At 44.9% G+C, this 16721-nt stretch overlaps 1 protein-coding gene across 3 annotated transcripts in view; it reads right to left on the bottom strand.

Moving 5' to 3' along the window:
* Positions 1-16721, bottom strand: part of ube3c (ubiquitin protein ligase E3C) — a 277267-nt gene that overhangs the window by 11298 nt on the left and 249248 nt on the right. For all 3 annotated transcript variants that reach the window (XM_072508217.1, XM_072508215.1, XM_072508216.1), the window contains one exon: positions 10502-10632. In XM_072508217.1, the coding sequence (XP_072364318.1) occupies positions 10502-10632 (131 nt within the window). The remainder of the gene's footprint in view (positions 1-10501; positions 10633-16721) is intronic.

Genomic DNA, 16721 nt, shown 5'->3' with positions numbered 1-16721 from the left:
CAATGTTCTTTGGAACTGTACAAGTAGGAAAGTAGAGGTGGTTTTAAACTAGATAGTGAGAGCAAAGATCAAATATGGAAAGATATGGTACAACAAAGAGAAGAGACATGGTAATGAGATTTAGAAAATGGCAGCAAGGGACACAGAGATTAAAACCAATAGCCAAGACTAGGTGTCACAAAGATAACAAATAAAAGCTCTGCATCTGAATGCAAGTAGCATTCATACCAAATTAATGAATTGATAGCACATAATGAAGAAATAAATATATTTACAGGAGCATGGTAGCACAGTGGTTAGCACTGTTATTTCACAGCGCCAGGGTCCTGGGTTCAATTCCCGCTTGGATCACTGCGCGGAGTCTGCACATCCTCCCCATGTCTGCGTGGGCTTCCTCCGGGTAATCCGGTTTCCTCCCACAAGTCCCGAAAGATGTGCTTGTTAGGTGAATTGGACATTCTGAATTCTCCCTCAGTATACCGGAACAGGTGCCGGAGTGTGGCGACTAAGGGAATTTCACAGTAACTTCGATGCAGTGTTAACGTAAGCCTACTTGTGACACTAATAAAGATTATGATATGATTGCAATTACAGAGACACAGCCGAAAAATAACGGATTGGGTCGGGAATACAGTATGACATTCAAGAACAACAGGAAGCTAGGGAAAAGTGTAGGAGTAGCACTGTTAATCAAGGATGGCATTGGTGCAACAGTTGGAAGATAATCTTGGTTCAAGAGATCAGAATGTAGAAGCAGTTTGGGTGGAGCTGGGAATAGTGGGAGAAAGAATCATTCGTGGCAGTGATCTATAAGCCCCCTAACAATAACCACAATGAAAAACAAAGCATAAAATAAAAAAATATTGGGTGCTTTTGATGAAGGGTTTGTAATAATCATGGATGACTTTAATCTACAAGTAGACTGGAAGAATCAGACTGGCAGTAGTAACCTCAATAAGTAGTGTAGAATGCTATTGAGATAGTTTCTTAGAGCTTTACAGAATGGAACCAACCAGAGAGCAGTTATATTAAAGTTGATATTGTGTAATGTGACAGGATTAATTAATGACCTCAAGATTAAAGGCACACTTAGGTAGCAGCAACCACAATGACTGAACTTTACATCCAGTTTGAAAGGGAGGAGAGTGGGTCTAAGACTAGTAATTTAAACTTAAACAAGGGCAACTATGTGAACTTGAAAGTTGAGCTAGCTTAAGTGAACTGGAAAACTCGGCTAAGGAATAGTTGAATAGAAAAGCAGTGGCAGATGTTTAAGAGAATATTTCAGAATACTCAGAATAAATGTATTCCGACACGAATAAAAATTCAAAAGTGAGGACCCACTATCATTGTTTGACTGAAATTAAGCAAAGTATCAAACTTAAGCAAAAAGTATATAACTGTGCAAAGCTAAGTGGCAGGTCAGATGATTGGTCAGAATATAAAGTGCAGCAGAGAATAACTAAAACGTGAATTAGGAGAAAGAATTTAGAGTATGACCGGAAGCTAGCTAGAAATATAACAATGTGACCCAGGCTATCTACACACCCTTCTCCAGACTCAACATCTACCAATTCCTTCTCTTTGGTGAATACTGATGCAAAGTATTCATTTAGTACCTCGCCCATTTCCTCTGGCTCCGCACATAGATTCCCTTGCCTATCCTTCAGTGGGCCAACCCTTTCCCTGGCTACCCTCTTGCTTTTTATGTACGTGTAAAAAGCCTTGGGATTTTCCTTAACCCTGTTTGCCAATGACTTTTCGTGACCCCTTCTAGCCCGCCTGACTCCTTGCTTAAGTTCCTTCCCACTTTCCTTATATTCTACACAGGCTTTGTCTGTTCCCAGCCTTTTAGCCCTGACAAATGCCTCCTTTTTCTTTTTGACGAGGCCTACAATATCTCTCGTTATCCAAGGTTCCCGAAAATTGCCGTATTTATCCTTCTTCCTCACAGGAACATGCCAGTCCTGAATTCCTTTCAACTGACTAATGAGAGAGTAGGCGCATTGGTGGTAATTCTCCAAAATTCCCAAAGTAACAAAGTAGCAAGAAGAAGGGAGGCAGAAAACAGGAAATTATAGGCCAGTTAGTTTTTGTACTCGATGCCCCAACCAATGAAGGCAAGCATTCCATATGCTTTCTTGACTACCTTGTCCACTTGTGTTGCCAACTTCAAAGATCTGTGGACATGCACACCCAGATCTCTCAGACTCTCTATATTCCTAAGAGTTTTGCTGTTTACGGTATATTTCCCCTCTATGTTAGACCTACCAAAATACAGTACCACACATTTGTCCGGATTAAACTCCATTTGCCATTTCTCTGCCCAAGTCTCCAACCTCTCTATGACCTGCTGTATCTTCTGACAATCCTCAACACTATCTGCCACTCCACCAACCTTGGTGTCATCCGCGAACTTACTAATTAGACCAGCTACATTTTCCTCCAAGTCGTTTATGTATACTACAAACAGGTCCCTGTTGAACGTCACTAGTCACAACCTTTCATGCAGAAAAGCACCCTTCTACTGCTACTCTTTGCTTCTGTGACCTAGCCAGTTCTGTATCCATCTTGCCACCTCACCTCTGACCCCGTGTGACTTCACCTTTTGTACCAGTCATCCATGAGACAACTTGTTAAGGGCTTTACTGAAGCCCATGTAAACAAGATCCACCACCCTCCCCTCATTAATCATCTTTGCCACCTCCTCAAAAAAACTTGACCAGGTTAGTGAGGCACGACCTCCCCTTCACAAAACCATGCTGTCTATCGCTAATGAGTCCATTTGTTTGCAAATGGGTATAAATCCTGTCCGGGAATTCTCTCCAATAATTTACCGACTACCGACGTGAGGCTCACCAGCCTATAGTTTCCAGGATTATCCCAGCTACCTTTCTTAAACAGCGGTACCGCATTAGCTATTCTCCGGTCCTCTGAGATCTCACCTATAGCCAATGAGGATTCAAAGATGTCAGTCAAGGCACCAGCAATTTCCTCCCTTGCTTCCCTCAGGGGAGGACGGCCAGCGACCTGGCCATCAGCCTCCCCCTCACCACCTGGAGACGGATGGAAGAGCTTCCTGATGAAAGAGGTGATCAGAATAGAGATCCAGAGGGCAGCACGGTGGTGCAGTGGGTTAGCACTGCGGCCTCACGGCGCCGAGGTCCCAGGTTATATCCCGGCTCTGGGTCACTGTCCGTGTGGAGTTTGCACATTCTCCCCATGTTTGCGTGGGTTTCACCCCCACAACCCAAAAATGTGCAGGCTAGGTGGATTGACCACACTAAATTGCCCCTTAATTGAAAAAAATGAATTGGGTACTCAATCTTTTTTTTTTTTTTTAATGAAAAAAGAAAAAAGATAGAGATCCAGGTGGTGGTCAAGGTGGCGGTGGCAGAGGCGATGGCCACCATGCAAAAGGTAATCGATGGGCTGGGGAAAAAAGTGGCAACTCCGGAGAGGGCAAGCCTCGACCTGGAGAAGGTTTTGACGGACCAGAGCAACTGAACTGAAGGCAGAAGTAAAAAGGTTGGTGGCGGCCAGGGGAACCTCGGGGGGAAAGTCGAGGACCAGAACAGGTTCCGACAAAACATCATGATCGTGGGCCTGCCGGGAGGTATCGAGGGCAAAGACCTGATGGACTTTGTCGTCCAAATGCTGGGCCTGAAAGCCGACAGTCTTCCTGCAGGAAACATACCTGAAGGAGAAGGACTGACTACTGGTAGGACAGGGCTAGGTGGGACGGACATACCATTCATGCTGTGGGACGAGGGCTAGAGGAATAGCCATATTGATGAGTAAGAGGATGAGGTTCACTGCGACAAGGATGGTTACGGACCAGGGGGTAGCGGTATGTCATGGTCAGCAGTGTCCTAGACAGGACACCGGTAGTCCTGATTAATGTGTACGCGCCCAACTGGGACGACACAGGCTTCCTCCAATAGACCATAGCAGAAATGCCTGACATTGACATGCACCGAGTGATCAAGGGGGGGGGGGGGGGCGGGGCGGCTTCAACTGTGCACAAGACCCACTGAGACACCGATCGAACCCCAGATCGGGGAAAAGGACGGGCATGGCTAGGGAGCTGGCAACATTCATGGAGCAGATGGGGACGGTGGACCCATGATGGTTCCTACATCCCGGTGAGAAGGAATTCTCGTTCTTTTCGCCAGTCCACAAAGCATTCTCGAGGATAGACTTCTTTGCAGTGGGGAAAGCGGTGCTTCCAGGAATAGTAAGAGCGGAATATTCCGCGATAGTTATCTCCAACCACGCTCTACATTACATGGATGCAAGTTTGGAGATGGGCCGTGCCGAGCCCCTCGATAAGATCTTCTGCCAAAAAACATCCCAAGCCATATGTTACAAATAACAGGAATGGGGAAATCTCACCTTCCACGTTCTGGGAGGCACTGAAGGCGGTGATTAGGGAAGGGATTGTAGCCTACAAGGCATGAAGCGATAGGGAAGAGATGGTGGCCAGGCAACAACTGATCGACTTCATTCTGAAGGTCGACAGGAAATACTTGGAGGCCCGAACCATAGAGCTTCTGACGGAGAGGCAAAATCTACAGATGGGCTTTAACCTATCCACCAGGAAAGCAGTGTACCAACTCCACCAGACACAGGGGAACTTATACGAACACTAGGAAAAGGCTGGCCGCCTACTGGCTCACCAGCTGAGAAAGCAGGCAGCTACGAAGAAAATAGCACAGGTGAAGGATAGCAGAGGCGGACTGGCAATCAAGCAAAAAGAGGTCAACTGAGCATTTGAGACCTACCAAGGGCTGTACACCTCCAAACCCCGGACGGGGATGCAGATGATATGGTTCCTCGATGGACTGATCATGCCAGTCGTGGGGGACAATAGGCGGGGGGGCGCGGGAAGCACCAAAAGGACTGGGAGAAATCATGGAGTGTATCAGCTCCATGCAGGCGGGTAAGGCGCCGGGACCCAACGGGTTCCTGGCGGACTTGCACCAGCCCTGGCCCTGCACCTACTGGACATGTTCGTAGACTCGCTAGCAAGCCGCACCCTGCCTCCTATGCTAAAACAGGCCACGATATCGCTGATACCAAAAAAGACAAGGACCCAACGGAAAGTGGATCATATAGACTCATTTCACTGCTTAATGTAGACGTGAAGATACTGGCGAACGTCCTGACCAAGAGACTTGAGAACTGCGTACCAGAAGTGATTAGACGGACTTTGTCAAGGGTAGGCAGCTAACTAAGAACATCAGGTGGCTGCTGAATGTAATAATGACCCCTTCTGGGGAGAGAGCACCAGAGGTGATCGTCTCCCTGGATGCAGAAATGGCCTTTGACAGAGTAGAATAGAAGTACCTCATTGAGGTCCTGGAGCGGTTTGGGCTGGGGACAGGATTCACCTCGTGGGTGAAACGCTTGGTCCAAGGCGAACGTTCGGAACAACACCACCAGCTCTGAATACTTCCAGCTGCACAGAGGCACAAGGCAGGGATGTCCACTGTCCACGCTCTTGGCAAATGAACCACTGACGAGCTCTCTGAGAGATGCGAAAATCTGAAAGGGTATACAAAGAGAGAGCAGTGTTGCTCTTTGCGGATGACCTGCTCCTCTACTTTTCGGACCCACAGAACGGCCTGAAAGCAATCATGCAACTTCTGAGAGAGTTTGTTAGAGGCTTCTCGGGCTACAAACTCAACTTGGGCAAGAGTGAAGCTTTCCCGGTGAGTGTGTGTGTGGTTTTGGGGGGGGGGGGGGGAGGAGAGAGAGAGAGAGAGAGAGAGAGAGAGAAAGAGAGAGAGTGAGTGGTCTAATCTTCTCAAATCTACGATACTACCACTGGGTGGCTACAGCCGAGAGGTCGAGGGAATGGATACGAGAGTCAAATATGGAATGGGTGAGGCTCGATGAGTCCTGCAAGGGAACGTCCCTCTGAGCACTCGCCAAGGCAGCGCTCCCATCCCGCCCAGTGGTGGTAGCCACTTTGAAGACGTGGAACCAAATGAAGCAACATTTTGGTCTAACCCCACCTGCGCTAATCACAAATTCCCGCCAGCCATGCTTGGCGCCACCTTTAAAAAATGGACCGGGTGACGCTAGCGGTTAGGGACCTTTACATATGGGACAGACACGCAACCTTGGACAAGCTGACAGAGGACTTGGACCTGCCGACAGGACAGGAGCTCAGGCATCTCCAAATTAAACACTTTCTCTGCAAGAAGATGGCAAAATACCCCAGGGCCCCGAGAGACACCACACTGGAGGAACTAATCAACATGGACTGTAAGGAGGGGTGGGGCATGCAACTGTGGGAACGTATACGGACGGTGTAGCCACCTGGGTTGGCCACTTCCCGACTTCAAATGGAGAACCGCAAAGACGGAAGGGAAATTCAGCCAACACAGGCAAAGACTAGCAAATACAGAAATCATGTGTATTGGAACCTGCAAAACAACCAGACAGCACCGAAACCTGCAGCCATCTACATAGTAATGTGCAGTTCCAGGGCACAATGGCACAGTTAAGGTATTCAAAGCCAAGCCAGACTCCTCAGCGCCAGCAGGAGCCAAGACAAAGGAAGGCCAACGGACACTTAGGGATCCCAGCGATCAGGGAACCGCTCCAGCATTGGAGAAATCGATCCAAGTGATCGGAAAGTAGTCCAATCACTTGGTCCGCCCCGAAGGGCGGGAAGCCCCTGGGGACTATAAAGTAAAGCCCCCAGTTTCAAATCGTCCTTCTTTGGTAGGGTCACTCAGCAACTTGAATCAACCCGTGAGAGTCACCTGTCTCAGCTGCCACCAAGCAAGTAAGTCTCAAGTCAACGCTCGCTACGAGATAGGCGCTCCTAGCTACCCCGAACAGGCGCCGGAATGTGGCAACTAGGGGCTTTTCACAGTAACTTAATTTGAAGCCTACTTGTGACAATAAGCGATTTTCATTTCAGTCCATACCAGCTTTTGAATCCTGCAGACTCAGGACCTGAACGAAAGGCCATTTGTTCCCCTGACCTGGTGGGCCAGTCCGAAGCTAAGTATAGGCCTTTTAGTGATAGGAATAGCCTAGAAAGTAGAGTTTATGCATGAGTAGTGATTTACTGTGTATAATAAATGTGTTTTGATTTGAATCTTACTAATTGGTGTGTTGAGTTATTGATCATTACTTGAACCTCGTGGCGATATCATAAAGATACCTGGCTACTCTAGAGCACAGGTTAAACAAACAGAGCAAATTACGAATTAAGAGCCAACCAAAAGTTAGCAACAACGGTTGCTGGACAGGGCAAGACTACCGCTAGATGGAAATGGGAGGACAAATTGGCGGTGGAAGTGGGTTGGGGACTCTGGAGCGAAGCACTGAGCAGGGCCAACTCCACCTCCTCCCACGCTAGGCTAAGCCACATGCAGTTCAAAGTGGTGCTCAGAACCCACCTGCCCAGATCCCAGATGAGCAGGTTCTTCCCAGAGGTGGACAACAAATGTGAACGGTGCCAGGGAGGCCCGGCCAACCACACCCACATGTTCTGGGCCTGCCCCAGACTTGTTGGTTTCTGTACAGCCTTCTTCGAGGCGGTGTCCAAGGTTATTGGGCTGAGGGTGGAGCCGTGCCTGAGAGTGGCAGTCTTTGGGGTATCGGACCAGCCAGATCTTCACACAGGGAAGAGGGCTGATGCCCTGGCTTTTGCATCCCTAATCACACATGTGGAGAATCCTGCTCGGCTGGTGTTCTGGGCACCATCCACAGCTGCAGACTGGCTGGCAGAATTTCTCAACCAGGAGAAGATCAAGTACACCATCCAAGTTTCGGACAAGGGCTTCCATAAAGCATGGGAGCCATTCATCAGCTTGTTCCAAGACCTGTTCGAGGCCAACAGTGATTATGGAGAGGGGGGCTGGTAAAGAGGGGTGGGGAGGAGAAGACAAAGGAAGGTGGCACAAGAGAAAGGGGCAGAGGGCGGGAGGAAAGGGAACCAAAGGGAAGCACAAAGCCAAGCACAGGGGCAAGGGGAGATGGGGGGGGGGGGGGGAAGGGCCACAGCCCCCCCACGCCCTCGCCCCCCACCACCACCTAAATGCTAAACAATAAAAAATAAAAGCCCCAGCAGAAAGAAGTGGAACACAATACGTGGCAACCAGGGCAGACAGCAATACTAAGAGGGGAACTGTGCTACCAATGAGGGGAGGGAGGAGGACACCCCATGTAAAAACAGCTGTAAATAAGACACAAACTTGTTTGTAAATATCAGATACACTTGCTGTGACTCTGTTAAAACTGGAAATACTAATAAAAATATATATTTTTAAAAAAGAATTCCACAGTGCAGATGCATCTACGTGTTCTGGTACAGGAGTCACAAAAAGGTAGTTTGCAGGTATAGCATATAACCAAGGTAGCTAATGGAATGCCATCCTCTATTAAGAGAAAAATTGAACATAATGGTAAGGATGTCATGCTTCAGTTTTACAAGGTATTGGTGAGACTGCATCTCAAATACTTGCAGTTTAGGTCTCTCTATTTAGGTTTACTTGATTAATACTTGGAATGAGAAGGTTGGCTTAGGAGGATAGGTTTGACAAGTGGGGCTTGTTAGAACTTTAGAAGTGTGAATGGTCTTGACAAGGTGGACGTGGAAAGGAGTTTTCCTCTTGTGGGTTAGTCCAGAACTAAGGGGCACCATTTAAAAATTAGGATACGCTTAGGTGTCCTAAAACTAGGTCACCCATAGAGGATAGGGATGAGGAGTAATTCTGAGGGTTGTATGACTTTCTAACGCTGCTTCAGAAGTTGATGGAAGAGGGGTCACTGAATATTTTTTACGGCAGAGATGGAAGGGAATTAAGATTATTGGGGGTAGTCATAAAATCCCTACAGTGCAGAAGGATGCCATTCAACCCATCGGGTCTGCACCGACCCTCTTAAAGAGCTCCCTACCTAGGCCCATTCCCCCGCCCTATCCCCATAACCCCACTTTGGACACTAAGGGGCAATTTAGCATGACCAATCCACCTAACCTGCACATCTTTGGACTGTGGGTAGGTGGGAATGTGGAACTCGAAATACAAACAGATCAGCCATGATCTTAGTGAATGGTGGAGCAGGCTCGAAGAGTCAAATGAAATGAAATGAAAATGAAAATCGCTTATTGTCACGAGTAAGCTTCAATGAAGTTACTGTGAAAAGCCCCTAGTCGCCACATTCCGGCACCTGTTCGGAGAGGCTGGTATGGCCAACTTCTGCTCCTAATTGTAAGTTTATAATTATGTTTGTCCAAAGTCTTGAGGCTGCAGAGCAAATTTATAAGAATGGATCCAGGAATAAGAGACTTCAGTTATGCGGATAGATTAGATAAGCTAAGGCTGTTCTTTTTGGAAAAGAAGTGTTAGACAGGAGATTGATGGAGGTTTTCAAAGTGATGAGGTATTCAAATGTCCCCAACAGCAGAGAAGCATTAAGAACCAGGGCACCTATTTATGGTGATTGGCAAAGCGGCAACGTGAGGAAAAACATTTTATTTTTAAATGCGGCAAATGGTAAACATTGGGAGTACACTTTGAGAGTGGTGGAGGCAAATTCAATTGTGGTTTTCAAAAGGGACGAGAAAGAATTTGCAACATTGTGGGGAAAGGACTGGGGAGTGGAACTAGTCAAATTGCTCTGGCAGAGAGCCATCACAGGCTTAATGGGCCAAATGGCCCTCTTCGGTCTGGTAATCATAGAATTTACAGTGCAGGAGGCCATTCGGCCCATCGAGTCTGCACCGGCCCTGGGAAAGAGCACCCTACTCAAGCCCACGGCTCCATCCTATCCATGTAACCCCACTTAACCGTTGGACACCAAGGGCAATTTATCATGGCCAATCCACCTAACCCGCACATCTTTGGACTGTGGGAGGAAACCCACACAGACACGGGAGAATGTGCAGACTCCGCACAGACAGTGACACAAGCCGGAATTGAACCTGGGACCCTGGAGCTGTGAAGCAACTGTGCTACCGTGCTGCCCAATCATTTTAAATAGTGGGAACCAAAGGGTCCACCATCAAATGTATACTTTGAAGAAATTAGTACAAGAATGGATGTAATATCTGAGGCCCTAATGATGTTTCTGAATCCAAACTTTCCAGCATCATATGCACACATATACGCATTAATGGGCACAGAGCTGATCCATCTAGGTGCATACACGGATGCTCCTAGTTTTGAAGGCAACAACACAGCTACGAGGCAACAGAAGCCAAGGAACATGGAGACAATATCTAATCATGATACAGATTTTCTAATTGAATTGAAGTTGTTTTTGTATGGTTAAATAGAGATTATGATTGTACTATCCATGTTTCACAATTGAGCACGAGGTCAAATCGTTAACAAAGTAACACTTCAAACAAAATCGGAACTTAACTTAAAAAAACATCTGTTACAGTGCGAGAAAAGTTTAAAATTATGGATCCCATCTAAATATTTACAAATAGAAAGGTGTAGAATATTTGTAAAAAGTTCTTATTCTGTACCTTAAATCCCAGCAGAGGTGGTCGTGAGCAACTGGTGACAAACTTCAGCAATTTGCGCTTTTCATCATTAGTGAAACTCTCTACCACGTTCCAGAATATTTTAATGACCGCATGGTCTGCTGAATAACCACCTAAAATGGGAAGGAAAGCAGATATTCTTTAGAGGCTCTCAAAATTATGATTTACGATCACAAATTTGTCGATAACTTGATAAATGCCAACATATCCAACGACAATTAAGAGCTCATTTTGTAGAAACAGTCAGAATCGCCCTCTGGACACCGTCCACGCTAAGGAAAAGGATGTCGTGTTCGACAAGGACCACACAATGCAAAACATAAAGATGTGGCATTTACGCTGCATTCGACCCTAGATGCAACCGTAATCTGGAAGCAAACAAATTATGTGGCTTAATAAATTCAGAAACATAACTACAATACTCAAGTCTGCACAAACTTTTATGTTTGTCCATCAAATAATATACACCCACAAAATTGTCCATGACTTCAGCTCTCAAATGTGAGTATCCACCAATTGCATGTCATCAGGGATTCTCAACATTGCAAGCAACTTTACAAAACAAAGTCATTTTTCTTGTTTTTTTAAACTGATAGTTCATCCATGATGTGCTCAGTCTTTCCTGTTTCTTTCAACATATATTTTATATAAGTCACACTAAATGGGTGGCATGATAGTACAGTGGTTAGCACCACTGCTTCACTGTTCGGGTTAGATTCCTAGCTTGGGTCATCGTCTACGCGGAGTCTGCACGTTCTCCCCGAGTCTGCATGGGTTTCCTCCAGGCGCTCCAGTTTCCTCCCACAAGTCCCGAAAGACGTGCTTGTTAGATGAATTAGACATTCTGAATTCTAACTCAGTGTACCCGAACAGGTGCCGGAATGTGGCGACTAGGGGATTTTCGCAGTAACTTCATTGCAGTGCTAATGTGAGCCTACTTGTGACATTAACAAAGATTATCAGAATTTGAAAAGCTTTCCCAACAGCAGGTTCCTAAACAAGCTGCGTCTGATGTACATAAATTGTTATGAGTTGAAAGCGATATTTCTTCTGCAAAAGCGAACATTTGTAGTGAGGGTTCAGCATTTTCCATGGCTCCTCCACAACTGCTGATTGTATCAATTTTAAGTCAGTGTATTCCTAATGAGACTGATGTTCAGTTCACCAAACATCCTCAGTAAAATAGGTGTAATCTGGGACACATTTTCAGGATGTGCTCGGGGAGGAAACCTCAAGCAAATTAATTGACTTGCGCGGAAATGCAAGTCTGACTTCAAATGTAGGTGTTTTCCTTTCAGGCTAAAAAGGCAGTTGAGAGTGTTCCTTTGCCCCTTAATTGGAAAAAATTAATTGGGTATTCTAAAATTTTTTTTTTAATGTTCCTTTGCGGTTTAGTGGTAACATTCTTTTTGAGGGAGAATTGATGGAACTTTATTCTGCACCTGGCGATGTTACAAATATCCAGCAACTGTTTGCTACCAACAATGGGCGCTTAAAATACAAAAACAAATCTCAAAAGTTCTCTTGTATTACTAAGAAGCACCTTTAAAAAAGCTGTCCAATGAACTTCTATTAGGTTTCTCATGATGAGAGCCGAATTCTTCCAATACATTGTCTTATAAATAGTCTCTAACTGGGACTATTCTTTTGGGTCCCTGGTGCTGTGAAGCCATGGTGTTAACCACTATGCTACCTTACTTGGAGTTACAGAAAGTATATAAGCTAGAAGTTAAAGTATTTCCTTTTATTGTTAAGAATTGTTCAACTGTTATTTGTAAGCTATTTGCTGTGATGTTAATCCTCTTGGGTTAAGAATAAAGTTTGTTTTAATATAAAAGAGCCCTACGTATTAATGGAATTACTCCTGGGGATGAAGTATACTTTTTTCACAGTTTACAATTGCAAAATTGTTGGGGTTTCTCATCCAGTTTCCTAAAACACATTGGGGCTGGGCTGGTAACCTAACAGAACGTTGAATGCTTTCATAATAATAATTTATTGTCACTAGTACAATAACACTGCAATGAAGTTACTGTGAAAAGAAAACTTTGCACTTAAATAGTGTCTTTCTCAGCCACTAATGTCCCAAAGAGCTATAGCCAATTAAATACTTTTCAAGATAGTAATTGTTGTCATGTAGGAAATGCAGCAGCCAATTCACTACAACAAACTACGACAAAGAACAAGGCTATACTGACCAGATAATGTTTCTGTGATATTGATCGAGAGATAATTATTGGACAAGACACAGACTTCAGAAAATATTATCACTACTCTTGGCAAAGCAGCCCGCTTGACTAGAAGTCCATCCACCACCTTCAATATTTGCTCCCTTCAAGGCTACGAAGAACAGGTAGTGGTGTCAGTGGAGATGAATATCTTTACAAAATAATTTATTTGTTCATGGGATGAGGATGTCACTGGCTAGTTCAACATTTATTATTCAGTCCTAATTGCCCTCGAGTATATGGTGAGCTGTCTTCTTGAACCTCTGCAGTACCATGCGGTGTAGGTACACCCAGAGTGCAATTAGGGAGGGAGTTCCTGGATTTTAACCAAGCAGCAAGTGAAGGAACGGTGATACATTTCCAAGTAAAAACGATGAGTGGCTCGGAGAACTTGCAGGTGGTGATATTCCCTTGTATTTGCTGCCTTTGTCCTTCTAGATAGTAGTGGCTTGAAAAGTGCCGTCGAAGGAGAATTGCTGAGTCCCTACTGTGCATCTTGAAGATGGTACAGACTGCTGCCACTGTGCATCAGTGGACTGGGTGTCAATGAAGTGGGCTGCTCTGTCCTTGATGGTATCAAGCTTCATGAGTGTTGGTAGAGCTGTGCTTAACCAGGCAAGGATTCCATTCACACTCCTGACTTGTACTTTGTACATTGTGGACAGGCTTTGGGGAGTCAGGAGGCAAGTTGACCACTGCAGGATTCAGAGCCCTTCCCCTCCTCTTGTAGCCACAGTATTTATACGGCTAGTCCAGTTCAGTTTCTGGTTAATAGTAACCGCCAGGATGTTGATAGTGGCGGATTTAGAGATGGTAATACCACTGAATGTCATGCGGCGATGGTTAGATTCCCTCTTGTTGAAGATAGTCATTGCCTGCCATTTGTGTAGCATGAATGTTACTTGCAGGCCAGGCCTAGATATTGTCCAGGTTTTGTTGCATTTGGACATGGACTCCGGTTCTGTTTTAAAAACTTTACCTGGAGAGAGCTTGCTGTTTTGAGCAGTGCTGTAATTCCTCTGCAGATTTTCCTGTGATACCTCATAAGATAAAACTAAGAATTACTTTCACCCTACCACAGACATTCTTATTCAATTCTCTCCCCTTTATTCCTCCGCCTCTGAAGATGCTATCTATTAAAAACAGTCAGTTTCAAGTGGATTGGAAGGTACAGAAATAAAGTAACATTGTTACAGTTGTAGTGGGCTTTTGTGACATAATACCTGGAGGACTATGTGCAGTTTTGTCCCCATATCCAAGGGAGGATGTACATGCCTTGGAGGCTGTACAGTGAAAATTCGCTGGATTGGTCCCAGGGATAAGGAGGTTGCCTTACAACGAGAGTCTGAGTAAATTGGGTTTATATATCTTTTGCATTTGGAAGAATGAGAGGTGAACTCATAGAAACATAAAAGATTCGGATGGAGTTTGACAGGGTAGAAATAGAGGTTGTGCCTGGTGGCTGGGAAATATAAAACATGGGAGCAGTCTCAGAACAAGGGGTTGATCATTTAGGACTGAGATTAGGCAAAATGTCTTCACTCAAAGAGTTGTGAATCTTTGGAAACGTCAACCTGAGGTGGTAGATGCTCCAAATTTGAGTCTATAAAAGGCTGAAATAGGTCGATTTTTTGTTTCTCGGGTAATCAAAAGATGTGCAAACTGGGCACTAAAGTGGAGTGCCATTATCATATTGAATGGCAGAGCTGGCTCGGGGGGGCCGTATGATCTACTCCTGCTCCTATTTGTTATCTTATGATACGATTATGATATGACATTATGTCTTTGATGTGAGGGCGGCACGTGGCGCAGTGGTTAGTATTGGGACTACGGCGCTGAGGACCCGGGTTTGAATCCCGGCCCTGGGTCACTGTTCGTGTGGAGTTTGCACATTCTCCCCGTGTCTGCATGGGTTTCACCCCCACAACCCAAAGATGTGCAGGTTAGGTGGATTGGCCACGCTAAATTGGCCTTTAAGTAGGGAAAATATTTAATTGCGTAATGTCTTTGATGTGGAAGAACACTGATAAAAGGTTATTAATGTCGATGATGTTGAAGATATGAATAATTTCAACCTGTGGTTAATTACGATCCCGTTTAATCCATTTCTAATATATACAGAATTGGAGATTTGGCAGTGAATAAAAGTGACCTCAGGAAGAGATTCAAATGAAATCAGAGGAATGCTATCATATCGTTAGAGATCAACCATACTTCTGAAATCATTAAAACTAGGCTGCGTCACAATCACCAAGTGTTTTTGTGAACTCCAATTAGCACCTTGTTACAAAGGTGGCTACCCACACACTAAAGCACTATCTGACATCTGAAGATCATACAAACCGCATACCAGGAGAGATAAATCAGAACACTTGATAAAGTGCCACATCAAAGATTATTACAGAAAATAAAAACCCATGTAATAGGGGTAAGATATTGGCATGAATAGATCATTGGCTGGCGAACAGGAAGCAGAGATAAGGCATAAATGGGTCTTATTTAGGCTGGCAAGATGTAATGAGTGGTGTACCACGAAGATCCATGCTAGGGCTTCATCTATTTACAATACATATACATGACTTAGATTAAGGGATTGAAGGGATGGTTGCCAGATTTGCTGATGACACAAAGATAAGTGGTAAAGTAAGTTGCAAAAAGAACAAAAGGAGGCTAGAAAGAGATATAGATAGGTTAAACATCTGGCAAATGGAGTAGAATGTGGGAAAATACAAAATTCTACATTTACCAGGAAAAATAAAAAAGCATATCGAAATGGTGACTGATTGCAGAATTCTGGAGGTGCAGAGGGATATGGGTGTCCTTGGTTCACAAATCACAAAAGGCTGGGTTGCAGCAAATAATTAGGAAAGCTAATAGAATGTCATTTTCATATCTCATATTGAGGGAGGGCCAGTGGCGCAGAATTTCTTCGGTGGGTGATCATAATAGTTAGTGAGTGATCGCCGAAGAAGATTGTGAGGGGAATTGAATACAAAAGTCAGGAGGTTATGCTTCAGTTGTACAGGTCACTAGTGAGACCACATTTGGAGTACTGTGTACAATCTTGATCACCTTACTTAAGGAAGGATGTAAGTGCATTGGAAGCAGTTCAGAGATAGTTTTCCTGACTAATACCAGGAATGGATGGATTGCCTTATGAGGAAAGGTTGGACCGTGGTGCTAGGCTTGTATCCCCTGAAGTTTAAGAGTAAGAGGCGACTTGATTGGAACAGACAAAATCCCAAGGTGTCTTGGCAGAGTGGAGAGGATATTTTTTGTGGGAGAATCCAAAACTAGGGGATCATGGTGTACAAATAAGAGGTCACCCATTTAAAACGGGGACGAGGCAAAATTCTGAGGGTCACAAGCTTTTGGGACTCTTCCTGAAAAGGTTGTGGAAGCAGAGTCTTTGACCATTCTTTAAGAAGTCTTACAACACCAGGTTAAAGTCCAACAGGTTTGTTTCGATGTCACTAGCTTTCGGAGCGCTGCTCCTTCTTCAGGTGAAGGAGCAGTGCTCCGAAAGCTAGTGACATCGAAACAAACCTGTTGGACTTTAACCTGGTGTTGTAAGACTTCTTACTGTGCTCACCCCAGTCCAACGCCGGCAACTCCACATCATGGCTACCATTCTTTAAGGCAGAGGTAGATACATTCTTGGGTAAGCAAAGGAGGGGTGGGGGGGGGAGGGATGATAGGCTATTGGGGGTAGACGGCATGCAGATTTGAGGTTACTATCAAATCAGCTATCATCTTATTAAATGGTGGAGTAGGCTCAGGGGGCTGAATGGCCTACCGCTGCTCCTCGTGTTCATAGGCAACATGTGACGGCTTGCCAAACCATAAAAAAGCAAACACAGGTTTTCAATACATTGTCCTTTAAATATATTAAACAGCATCTTTTATTCAAGAAAATCATCAATTATTGGTTACTTGGATTCTACAATAATGCCAAAACATCAGCACATTAGCAC

Source organism: Scyliorhinus torazame, chromosome 6 (genome assembly GCF_047496885.1).
Source record: "Scyliorhinus torazame isolate Kashiwa2021f chromosome 6, sScyTor2.1, whole genome shotgun sequence".
NCBI classification, from domain to species: Eukaryota; Metazoa; Chordata; class Chondrichthyes; order Carcharhiniformes; family Scyliorhinidae; genus Scyliorhinus; species Scyliorhinus torazame.
This window is presented reverse-complemented; position numbering and strand designations above follow the sequence as displayed.